This window comes from Suncus etruscus, chromosome 9 (assembly GCF_024139225.1).
Source record: "Suncus etruscus isolate mSunEtr1 chromosome 9, mSunEtr1.pri.cur, whole genome shotgun sequence".
NCBI classification, from domain to species: domain Eukaryota; kingdom Metazoa; phylum Chordata; class Mammalia; order Eulipotyphla; family Soricidae; genus Suncus; species Suncus etruscus.
This window is the reverse complement of record NC_064856.1, coordinates 99891022-99903347: the sequence shown is the minus strand read 5'-3', so window position 1 is coordinate 99903347 and position 12326 is coordinate 99891022. Positions and strand designations below refer to the sequence as shown.

Sequence of the window (12326 nt, the reverse complement as noted above, 5' to 3'; positions counted from 1 at the left end):
CCTTTTTTTAGTTTTTTTTTTTTTTTTTTGCGGGGGAGGGGGGCACTCGGTATGCACAGGGGTTACGCCTGGCTATGTGCTTAAAAAACCACTCCTGACTTGGAAGACCATATGGGATGCCGGAGATTGAACCTCATCGCAATCCATCCTGGGTTGGCCGCATGCAAGGCAAATGCCCTACTGCTGCACCATCGTCCTGGCCCCCTTTTTTTTTAGTTTTTAAAGATGGGATTACCAGCATATTTTGAACAGCAATTTCCAGCCCAGTGGTTTCCCCTGATGAATTTTAGACAAATTCCATGTGGTGGTGTCAAAGGGGTAAAGTTGTAATGGACTCTGTATTCCCTGCAGAAATAGCCTGATTCACCCCAAAAGAAATATTTGCCCTCAGCTTGTTTCTGCACTGCATATGCTTCAATAGCATTTTCAAGCGCCTGGCGTTTAATAAAGACAATGTTTCTACTTGCCTTTATGAATCCCATTACATACTCCTTTTTTCTGATGGGGCACAAGATAGCCTGACAATCTTCATTAGCTGTCTCAAAAACCAATTGTTTTTGTCAGTGTTTTAGTCCTTTTATACGTAAAGTGTCTGAATTGTACACACCTAATAAATAAAGTTTCCTAATAAATTTTACATATGAAAAATTTTTGTATAACTTTCTTTCAATTCAGTATCTGCAGCAATCTTCTCCAAGTTCAAATGGTGCCTCACAGATGTAAGGTAAAATGACAAAAGGCCTGGCGGCTTGCTTTTTTATGTCCTGCCACTTTCCCTTGCCTACTATCATCTCATAAGTCTATTGAACCCATGAGATTTTTTTTCTCCCAGAAAGGCCTAAGATGTGGAATTATGCCTTGGCCTCATCACCACACCATATATTTTTTTGGTTTTGGGGTCACACCCAAAACTCCATGCTCAGAAATTGTTCCTGGCAGTCTCGGGGGACCATATGGGATGCCAGGATTCGAACCAATGACCTTCTGTATGAAAGGCAAAAGCCTTACCTCCATGCTATCTCTCCAGCCCCATATTTTTATTGCATAAATTGAGAAGGGCTTAGGCAGGTTTTAGCAACCACATGAAGATCCTAGAAAGTCCAAAGTGCATTTTCACTGTAGACTGTAAGGTATTCACTGCATATGGATATAGATGTAAATTTGTACAAAGCACAGGCTTTTTTAAGGTGACCGAGTGAGTCCATTTCCAGATCTTGAGTCTATTCTTCTAATCAGTTTGTAAAAAAAAATATTACAAATTGATATTTAATTTTATTCCTCAACTATGAATTTTTATTTTAATGTAATATTTGACATTTCTGATTTCAGAACAAAATACAATCTTCAGTCTTTATGTATTAAATACTCTGTTCATTATAGTAAACAATTTCACTTTTAATTTAATTTTATTGAGCATCTTGGGGACCACACATAGCACAAAAGACAGTTTATTTATCTATGCTCAAAGTTAAGTATATAATTTATTCATGATTTAAATATCATCTCTATAAATATCTTACTTTGGTTTATCTGTACCTTAATTCAAGCATATTATTTTATTTCAAATAAAGTTTAAAAAATGTTATCATCTACAAAGAAATGTTCTTTATGGTTGACAAGGACAATGCCACTTATTGTATTACTTAAATAATATCATATGGTTTTTAAAAATACAAAAGAAATGTATAGAATAAGTAATGTTAAGAGAAATTAAAGAATAATATATATGTGACACTATATATGTATACAAGCTCGAGAAATAGTCAGAGACTAAATCATCACTTTCATTTTTTAAATTTGAAAAATAATTATCAAAATAATGTCCACAATAAAAATGTTCAAGCACTACATTTCGGAAGATACACCAGCAAGATGAAATAGGATATTGAATAGACTTAAGTGAGAAACTATAATTAATATTGTAGCAACACATCACCTGCTTTTTTAACAAACACTACTTTTAATTAGTTGAGCTTTATTTTAGAAAAATGATCAAGAATCTAGAAATCATGAGAAAAACAAAACTGGAAAAAAAAATAAAGCAGAATACCCCACTGAACATCCTTAAATTTATGTGTATCTCTTGTAGTCAAAGGAGCAGTTTAGAGAAAAAAATGTTAGGCTTGTCTTCTATGTAACTCAAATACTAAGTTTAATCACTATATTCTTAAGGGATAAGATTTTAAAATAATTTCACTGATGAGAAAGGAGAGACCTTCCATCCTCGTAAGTAGTGAGTATGTTTGAGAAAATTACATGACTGTTGACTTTTGCTCATTGCAATAAAAATAAAGCTCTAGAATATCACAATTAAGTTTTATCTTCACAACCATAAAACAAAAATAACATGGTTAACTAAACACAGATGCACACAGAGACACACACTGGAAACTAACTCCCCTTATATTCTTAACCTCTCTCACATAGCAAGTCCATAATCTTTGGTTGTTCCTTGATTACTCTTGTGGCTAACAGTATGCTTATACATTCTACTATACTATAAAATGTATGTACGATTAGGAATATTTTAGATTTTCCACTCAATGAAGGTAAACATTTTTCTCCTGTGATCATTAATATATTTATATTTTAGAATATAGCTAAAATAATCTATGAATTAAATTATATTTATTTGTAGTGTATTATATTTTGTTATATTCACCCAATAGTGAATTTTAAGAAAAGACACTGCATACTCTTGCCCACATCTTTTGCAGGGCAGATTTTACATCCTTGTTCCTCAAGCTATAGATTAAGGGATTCAGCATGGGGATAATAAGGGTGTAGAATATAGATGCCATTTTATCAGTGTCAAAGGAATGACTGGATTTTGGTTTCACATACATAAATATCAAAGTCCCATAAAACACAGTGACCACTGTTAGGTGGGACCCACAGGTGGAAAAAGCTTTGCGTCGACCCTCAGCAGAGTTCATTCTGAGGATTGCAATGAGGATAAGTAGGTAAGATAAAACAACTACAAGAAGAGTAAAAATCAAATTAAATGCTGATAAAACCATAATGATCATCTGTATTTCATAAGCATTTGAGCAGAGCAAGGATAACAAGGGGAGACTGTCACAGTAGAAATGACTGACCATGTTATAGCCACAGAAGGAAGAATTGAAAATTTTTATAGTAACCAAAAGAGAAACACATGTGCTATAGACATAGGGAATTACCACCAGCACCATACACAACCTTTGGGACATGATGACTGTGTAGAGCAAAGGTTTACAGATGGCCACATAACGGTCATAGGACATTGCTGACAGAATAAAAAGTTCACTAATAATGAACATGACAAAGAAAGACAACTGTGTAGCACATAAGTGATAGGAGATTACATTTTTATCCACAAGGAAATTTACCAACATTTTAGGTCCCACTGCTGTGGAGTAGCCCAGATCAGTGATTGCCAGATGTCTGAGGAAGAAGTACATGGGTGTTTGCAGTCTGGAGTCCACCTTGGTGAGGATGACCATGCCCAGGTTGCCCATCAGTGAGATCATGTAGATAATGAGGAAGAGCAAAAATAGGGGAGCCTGTAGCTCAGGACGGTCTGTGATTCCCTGTAGGATGAATTCCTTCAGTATTGTTAGATTGTGTTTGTCCATCAGGTTTATAAGAAAATCAACCTATACAAAGACATCAGCATAGACAATGGGTGTCATGAAGTAAAATTTTGTACTATTTTTGCAACAGAAAGTCTGTATAAGTTAGATCAAATTTATTTACTAAACTTGTCTAAAATACTCCACTACATTAAGTGGAACAGCCATAATTTGAAGCAGAGACAAAGATCAAGATATTTGGACATAGTGGTAGATTGTGACTTCCCGTTTTTAATTAAACCCCCCAAAAACATTTGCTAATGTTCTGAGCTATTTTCTTTGTCTCAATTAGAGAAGAGGCAAATTTACCGTCTGTTTGATATCAATATATTGCTACTTGTCATATTGTATTTACACAGCCCATTAAGATAGTAGTTCAGAGGTAAAAAGTCAATAGGTCATGATGGGTGCTTCTCTATTGTTATAAATATAAAGTCAACAATATAGATACGTGTATGACAAGGCATGACTAAAAATTTATAAAAAAGTTATTTGGAATTCAGTTGTTTTTTTTCTATTTTACGATGACAATTTAATACATTTATAAAATTTTAGTAAAGCAGATTTGTTAATTGCATATTTATTAGACTGAAGAAACATTTATGTATTCTATCATTTAAAATTCCTATTTCAAATTAATTCACATACAAATCTTATGTCTACATATGTTTAATACTTAAATACAATATTTTATACAGGTTTATACATATCTATAAAAACCTAAACAGTGATAATAGAAATTATTCATCTTCTCCAGGAAAATATTTCATGAACTGCATATATATCACCTCTGTCCAACATATTTTGAAATATAATTGGCCAATTTGATCAGATGATATACCTCAACTTTTTTTTATGTGAAAGAAAAATTAGGATCCAAAAAGAGACTAAAGTGGGGCAGGCACTTACCTTGCTTATTTTTAACTGTGTTCTATCCCAGGCACAGCATATGGGTCCCCTACCCCTGCCAATAATGATTATTAAGTCAGTAATAAACCCTGAGTACCAGTAGATGTGTTACCCCCAAATATGTTTCATCCAGTATGCTAGGTACCTTTTGATATTTAATATTTCAATGTGCTAACAGTTCATGAAAGTTAAGCTTAAAATTCAAATACATAGAATCTTTAATATATGTTTTATTTTTTAACTGTGAGTTGACATTGGGGTTTTGGGCTATACTGATAGGTGTACTCTCTGTACACACTACTCATTCCTGGAGATTCTCAGAGTTTGATGGTGAAACAGTATCAGTCTTATGTAGGCATAGAGACATAACCCTAATCTCTATGGCTTTTATACTTTCTTTGTTTCTTTATTCATTTCTTTTTGTTGTTGCTGTTGTTTTGTTTTGGGACCACACCTGGCAGTGCTCAGGGGTTACTCCTGGCACTGAGCTCAGAAATCCAGAAATCACTACTGGCAGGTTTGGGTGACCTTAAGCCTAAGGGATGAGGAGATCAAACCCAGGTCAGCCACGTGCAAGGCAAACATCCTATCTGCTGTACTATTGCTCTGTCTTCTTTTTAATTTTTCAAATGTTAATGTTATGCTACCTGAAATAAATCCGCAGTGGTTCAGTTTAGTGCGAGTTATCTTCTGAATTAACTAAAATTATCCCCAAATATTTATTTATATCAAAGCATGTGCTCTTCAGCCAGTACATTTTATTTACAATAGTCATACTCTAAGATGTTTGTATAACTTAAGATATATTGTTATGACAAAAACATACTGACCATTAATTAATAATTTGAGTAATTTAAGAGGAAGTGAAACCACTAGGATTAAATGGTGATAATTAATCTATATTCTTGTAGATAAAGTTATTCTATACTTCAAAGTAAAACAGTTATAACATTAGCATAATATATACTTTAACACATGGTCTAGTTCAATTACACAAAGTATTTAAATATAAAGTTGTCTATACTTGTATATAATGCCAAAGTGCAATTTACATATGAGAACTTCTAGTTTATTTGGAATTTCATTTTATGTGGCATTAAATTTAATGTGCAACATAAAAGGAAGATGAATAATAATTATATAACTATATATCATCTAATATAAAACAATTAAAAAAAACTCCAAAATAATAGAATGAGAGAAATAAAAATGTAAAGTTACTGGTTGTAAGGCAAGTAACTATAAGGAATATTGAATAGGCCCCAATAAAGCAAATAGATAGTATAGCTCATATAACACTAAATTATAAAAACATTTAGAGAAAATACATAATTCAACTCATATAAACTTTGTTTTTAAGATTATAAAATCAACCTTTCTTATGCCTGCTATATTGAACTACAAATAGAAATAATTTAACTTAATGGACTAATAAGTAATGTGACATATTTAAATGCAAAGATAAAAAGTTGTGTTAATATACATAAAATTGCATTAGAATGTGCTATTTTTCTGCGAAAGTGATAAAGGATCTTTCTCACTATCCTTATTAAAAATCACATTTATTTTACATATTGTACTAGTAATATATTTTTCACAGCTCAAAGTTATAAATCCTCTTGTTTCACTTATCAAAAGATCAAAACAATCATATCTATATATCGATAGCTTAAATTTTTACTTAATGATTTAAAAATCCTTTTAATAACTAAAAATTTAAAGACATTAATAGGTACCTAAATATCAACTGCTTTAATATTTTGCCATAATTTTAATTCAGTATTTTTAGTTACAGTTTATTTAATCTCAGTTTGACCTGAATATTTCATAGGAATACATACATCACAGATTCTATGCAATATTGACTAACCTTTTACAGAAGCCTTTTTACATTCAAGGAACTATTTGAAAAAAATCATCTAAAAAAATGTGAGAGAATTTCTATTCTGGTCATTATTTGTTCTTTGTAGAAGACACACAGTAGATAAATAACAAGTTAAAGTCTGCTTGCTATGTTTTGCCATAGAAAAAATGTTATATAGCAATTATCTAGAAGTTTGTAGAATATGTTACCACATAAAGGATGCTGCCTATTTATCTCTAAAAAAATATATTTCTTGCGTCCCCAATGTGCTAAAACATGGCACATGAGGACAATTTCTAGATATTTTTCCACCCTTTGCTTTTTTCCCTAAGGATATGATAGACAATTCTTGATTTCCCCTGAAGTATTTGAAAGTTAAACAATTTACATGTGCTTATTCATTATTTAGCCCAATTTACCATCAGTTATAAATATATACATTTATACTTAATAAACTCTCTTCCAATTTTATGGTACTTATATATCCATTGGATTGGTTATGGTATCCAGTGGTTTGGTTAAATAATATATCTAGTTACCAATTTTCAACATTTTTATACCTGTGACATATTCCTCTCTGTATTCTAGTTCAGAGACCTGAAGTTAGCCAGTAGGGAGACCTTGGTTTTAAATCTTTGAAAACCTTCGTAAAATAAATTGTTATTGGTCCACAGGATGCAGAGATATTGTGGAGGTAGGGAGTTTGTCTTGCATGCAGAAGTACCCTGGTTCGAATCCCAACCTCCTATATGGTTTCCCCCCCACCCCCCGCCCCGGAGCCTGCCAGGAGCAATTTCTGAGCTTAGAGCTAGGAGGAGGCCCTGAGTGTTGCTGGGTGTGACCCCCTTAAAAAAAAAAGAAAAAAGAAAAAGAAAAAAAGAAAAGTAACACCAAAGCTGGAGGTGGAGGGTGTGAAAGACGAGAAAAACAAGGGTGTGAGAGGCAGTGCGGTGTCACAAGAGGTAGGGTATTGGCCTTGCCTGCGGCTAACCCAAGATTTACCTAGGTTCGATCCCCTGGTGTCCCATTGGGTCCCCCAAGCCAGGAGCAACTTCTGAGCGCAGAACCAGGAGTAACCTCTGAGCATCACCGAGTGTGACCCTAAAGGCAAGTAAAATAAAATAAAATAAAATAATAAAAGATACCCTCCAGGTTTGACATATGTGTCTATCAGTAGATTTTGAGTTTAGTCAATTATTCTCCAAAATGTACTCATTCAATAAGTTGAAAATTTTAAGAACAAAGATAAAGTATAGTTTCTAGTTTCCTGCCTCAGTATCCAATAAGTCTTTCTCCAATAATCTTGCAGTTGCAGTTGCTCACAGTTGTCTGACAGTCCTGGTGATTGTATGAGCCAACCCCTTAAAAATCTTTTTGTAGCCAGAGTGATAGCACAGCAGTAGGGCATTTACCCTGCATGCAGCCTACGCTGGAAGAACCTGGGTTCAATTCCCAGCATCCTTTATGGTCCTCCAGCCTGCCAGGAGCAATTTCTGAGAGGATAGCCAGGATTAACCCCTAAGTGTCTCCAGGTGTGACCCAAAAACCAAAACCAAACAAACAAACAAAAAGAAATCTTTCTTCTTTAAGAACTGGAAAGCTATCACTGGAGTATGACACTAGCTTTGCCTGTGGCCATTTCATCCTGAACCCTGATACTGCATATGCTTATCTGAGCATGACTTGGGGTTACTCCTGAGCACAGATTCAGGGATAGTTCATAAACACTGAAAATGTGGACCCCTCAAACAAAATATTACTTTTTTCTTGCTTCTGTTTATACTAGCTCTTTAGTTTATTTTTCTCTTTCTTTCCTTTAGAGGATGACATTCTCTCTGTATTCCAGGATCCCTTAAGCAGTCACTAAAAACACACAGTAGATGGATAGGACCTAAGTATCTTCTAATTTTTTTCAGCATTGCATTACAAAGGATTTTCTTTCCTTTTTTTTATTAGTTTGTTTTGGTTTGTTTGGGGTCACACCAGCAGCACTCAGGGGTTATTCCTGGCACTCTGAGCTCAGAAATCACTCCTGGCAGGCTCTGGGCACCATATGGGATGCCAGAAATCAAACCAGGGTCAGTCCATGTTGGACATGTGCAAGGCAAACGCCCTACTACTGTTCTATCGCTTTGGCCCTATGTGATATTTTCTACTCCAGAATGAGATTTTTAGATTTTGGAACTTTGCAGGACCACCATACACCTTGCCCTCTGTATGTGGTGTGTGTGTGTGTGTGTGTGTGTGTGTGTGTGTGTGTGTGTGTGTGTGTGAGTGAGAGAGAGAGACAGAGACAGACAGACGGAGAGTCAGAAAGTGAGAAACACTTGCCATACACACGTTTCAGTTTGATATTTTCTATTGATACATCTATTTGTTAAAAATTGTTTTCTGAAATACATACTCTGCTATGGTTAAATCCCTTACACTTTAATTTTTAAATGGTATAATTTTCTTTAAAAATTTAAGCTTTAAAAGTAAGAGATTCATTAGCAATAGCATTTTGTTGTTCCTTATAGAATGAGCAGGGCTTTTCTATATGGACATAAGAACTGATGTACCTAAATACCAAGCAGGGCAAATATCTGGCTATATTTGTCACTATAGTAACTGCTTTATCCCATTAACCATATGGACCTTAGGCAAGTGTGTTCTTAGTTGCTACAGGCATATATTATGTCATATTTGTATATGCATATTGCATAATACCTTCAAATTTGTTCTTATTCTGTGATGTTATATTTTGCTTTGTAGACATTTTGCTTTTGTAAAACATTTTATGAGTCAATTTAAAATTTATGAAAAAAATGCAAAGAATAACTCAGAAAAGAAAAAGATGAAAGGGAGATTTAGAAAATTTTTTAATTGTATTATATTGAACCTTAATACAGGAATCTCTTCCATTATGAATATGCTGAGCATCATAGTGCTATTCTCCTTTAATTTAATTGGTAAATTTTTAGACATACCATTTCTAATTTATAGATGATTTTTTTATAATATATGGTGACACTGGTACTTTTTACCTTGTTCCCATTTTTATAAGGAAGTTTTCAATTCTTTAATTTCTTTATATAGCTACCACGCCACTTTTAGATGCAATAGCTTGTATGAATCAGTAATCTCATTTAATCAATGGCTTAAATATCTTATATTCTATATAGTCATCTATTCATAAGTAGGACTGTATTGATACAATTCCTTCTTTATTTATTATTCTTATTTATTTCTCAGGCCATACAAAAAGTGCTTGAGATTTACTCCTGGCTCTGTGCTCAGGGGTAACTGCTAGAAGGGGTCATGGAAAAATAGTTGTGCTAATAATTGAATTAATATCAGCTGTATGAAAGGCAAATGTCCTGCTATCTGTTGAGTTTCTCTATCCACTGAGTCTTTTTATTAGTTATATAAAATAAAAATATACATAATATATAATAATTATAAATTATTGTAAAATTTTATATTATATATTGTATTTTATATTAGAAGATGTCAATTTGAATTCAAAAGAAAAATATACCACAATTATTACTTATGCGACACTTTGTTCATTATACCAGTCAATGTCACTTTTAACTTATTTATTTATTTATTTATTTATTTTTTATAGAGCCATTCTCATCTTTGCTCAGGGCATCTGCTAGCATAGCACTGTGCTCAGGGTTCAATTTTGGACAGCTCAGAAAATTATGTGTTGTTCTCATGCAAGGCAAGCACCCTACCAAGTGAACTCTTATTTTGGACCTTATAAATTCAATTTTAAACCATCAGTTGGAAATGTGAGAACAGTGTAAAAGACTTTAATTACTTGCACTAAAGTCTGAGGACAATCAGAATCAATGCTAGGTGATGACTGCCTGTCTATAATGAGAATAAGAAAAGTATTATAGCTTCCTATGCCTTTTTTCCTGTACTACATTTAAAAGAATTATCACACATTCGTCATAGTTTTCTATGCAATCATTTATTATCTACACAATATAGACTAAATTTTACATAGGAAGTTTGCACATTGCTTTCCATATTCTGTTCAGGGCACCCTTTACTTCTTTATTCCTCAAGCTATAGATCAAGGGATTCAGCATGGGTATGATCAATGTATAAAATACAGAGGCCATTTTATCATTTTCAAAGGAATGACTGGATTTGGGTTGCACATACATAAAGAAGAGAGTAGCATATAAAATGACCACGGCCGTCAGATGAGACCCACAGGTGGAGAAGGCTTTGCGCCTGCCTTCTGCTGACTTCATCCTGAGGATGGCCATAAGGATCAGTACGTAGGATACAAGGACTATCAGAAGAGATGAAACCAAATTAAACGCTGAAAAGATCAGTATTATCATTTCCACATCATGTGTCCCTGAGCACACCAAAGTTAATAAGGGAAGACTGTCACAGTAGAAATGACTGATGACATTATGACCACAGAAAGATGAAATAAAAATTTTTATGGTGGTTATCAAAGAAAGAAAAGCACTATAGAGATAGGGGACTGATACCAGCAACCAACATACTTTTTTTGACATGACAACTGTGTAGAGCAAAGGGTTGCAGATGGCCACATAGCGGTCATAGGCCATTGCTGACAGAACAAAGAGTTCACTAATAATAAAGAAGATGAAGCAAGCCAGCTGAATTGCACACCAATTATAGGGGATTCTATTCTGGTTAGCTATAAAATTCATTAACGTTTTGGGTCCCACTGCTGTTGAATAGCCAAGATCGATGAATGCCAGATGTCTGAGGAAGAAATACATGGGTGTGTGCAGCTTTGAGTCTATGTTGGTGAGGATAATCATGCCCAGGTTTCCCACCAGTGAAATCATGTAGATGATCAGGAAGAGCCCAAAGAAGGGAGCCTGTAGTTCAGGGCGGTCTGTGATTCCCAAGAGAATGAATTCTTCCAGCACTGTGAAATTGTGTTTTTCTGTCCAAGCCATTATGGAAAGTCACTGTTGGAGGAGCCATCAAAAAGATCAGTATATTTCAGCTGATAGCATTCAACAACATACCTATATAAAGAGTACCTTGACTAAAAAAATAGTAATTTATTTTAGATTCAGTGATATAAAGTAAGATTTATCTCCATTGTTCACATTTAAGATCCACTATTACTGATATTATATCATAGTATATATATATATATATATATATATTTTTTTTTTTTTTTTGCAGCACTCAGGGGTTACTCTTGGCTCTATGCTCTGAAATCGCTCCTGGCAGGCTCTGGAAAACATATGGGATGCTGGGATTCGAACTACCGTCCTTCTGCATCTAAGGCAAACACCTTACCACTGTGCTATCTCTCCGGCTCCTATATCATAGTATTTTTTAAAAAATGCTACATACTATTTGTTAATGAAATATATAAATACCACTTTATTGGTTCAATCAGTAGTATATCATAAGTACAATATTACTTGCAAATGGAATTTTAATACCTTAAAAATGTTTTATTTTAATATGCATATCCATGTATAATTGGCATAATAACATTAAATTTGAGAAGTGTGAAAGTGTCATAAACCTCTATATTTTGCCCTTGCAATGTGAAGCTCAATATCTAAAGAGAACACTAATTAACTCACTAATAGATTTTTATTACCTTCTGTTTATTATAAGCCCACATAAATCAATGTTATTCTTATTACAATATCAATAATTGCTTTAAAACATATTTATTTCACTGATTCATGAGTATTATAATTTAGGCTTTGTAGGATTAATGTATTTAATCATTATTTTAATTTATTAATTTATTAATTTTGATTAAAATATATTGTTATCATACAAAACCCTTTAAGATCACTACTCATGCATATAATAGCATTAGTATTTCCTTTAGAACTGTTTATATAAAACTATGTGAACATTTCATCTGACACTTAGCACTTGATAGTAGTGTTTACAATAATAAAACATTTATATAAACAAAA

The 12326-nt window shown here is 33.5% G+C and overlaps 2 protein-coding genes across 2 annotated transcripts; both read right to left on the bottom strand.

The window, feature by feature from the left end:
• Window positions 1-2675: 2675 nt before the first annotated feature.
• On the bottom strand, window positions 2676-3620 carry LOC126017880 (olfactory receptor 8K3-like). Its single transcript, XM_049779944.1, has one exon. The coding sequence runs from the start codon at window positions 3615-3617 to the stop codon at window positions 2676-2678; it is 942 nt and encodes a 313-aa protein (XP_049635901.1). The 5' UTR covers window positions 3618-3620.
• Window positions 3621-10379: 6759 nt separating this feature from the next.
• Window positions 10380-11330, bottom strand: LOC126018683 (olfactory receptor 8K3-like). Its single transcript, XM_049780781.1, has one exon. It carries the CDS (start codon window positions 11328-11330, stop codon window positions 10380-10382), a length of 951 nt encoding a protein of 316 aa, XP_049636738.1.
• Window positions 11331-12326: the final 996 nt, after the last annotated feature.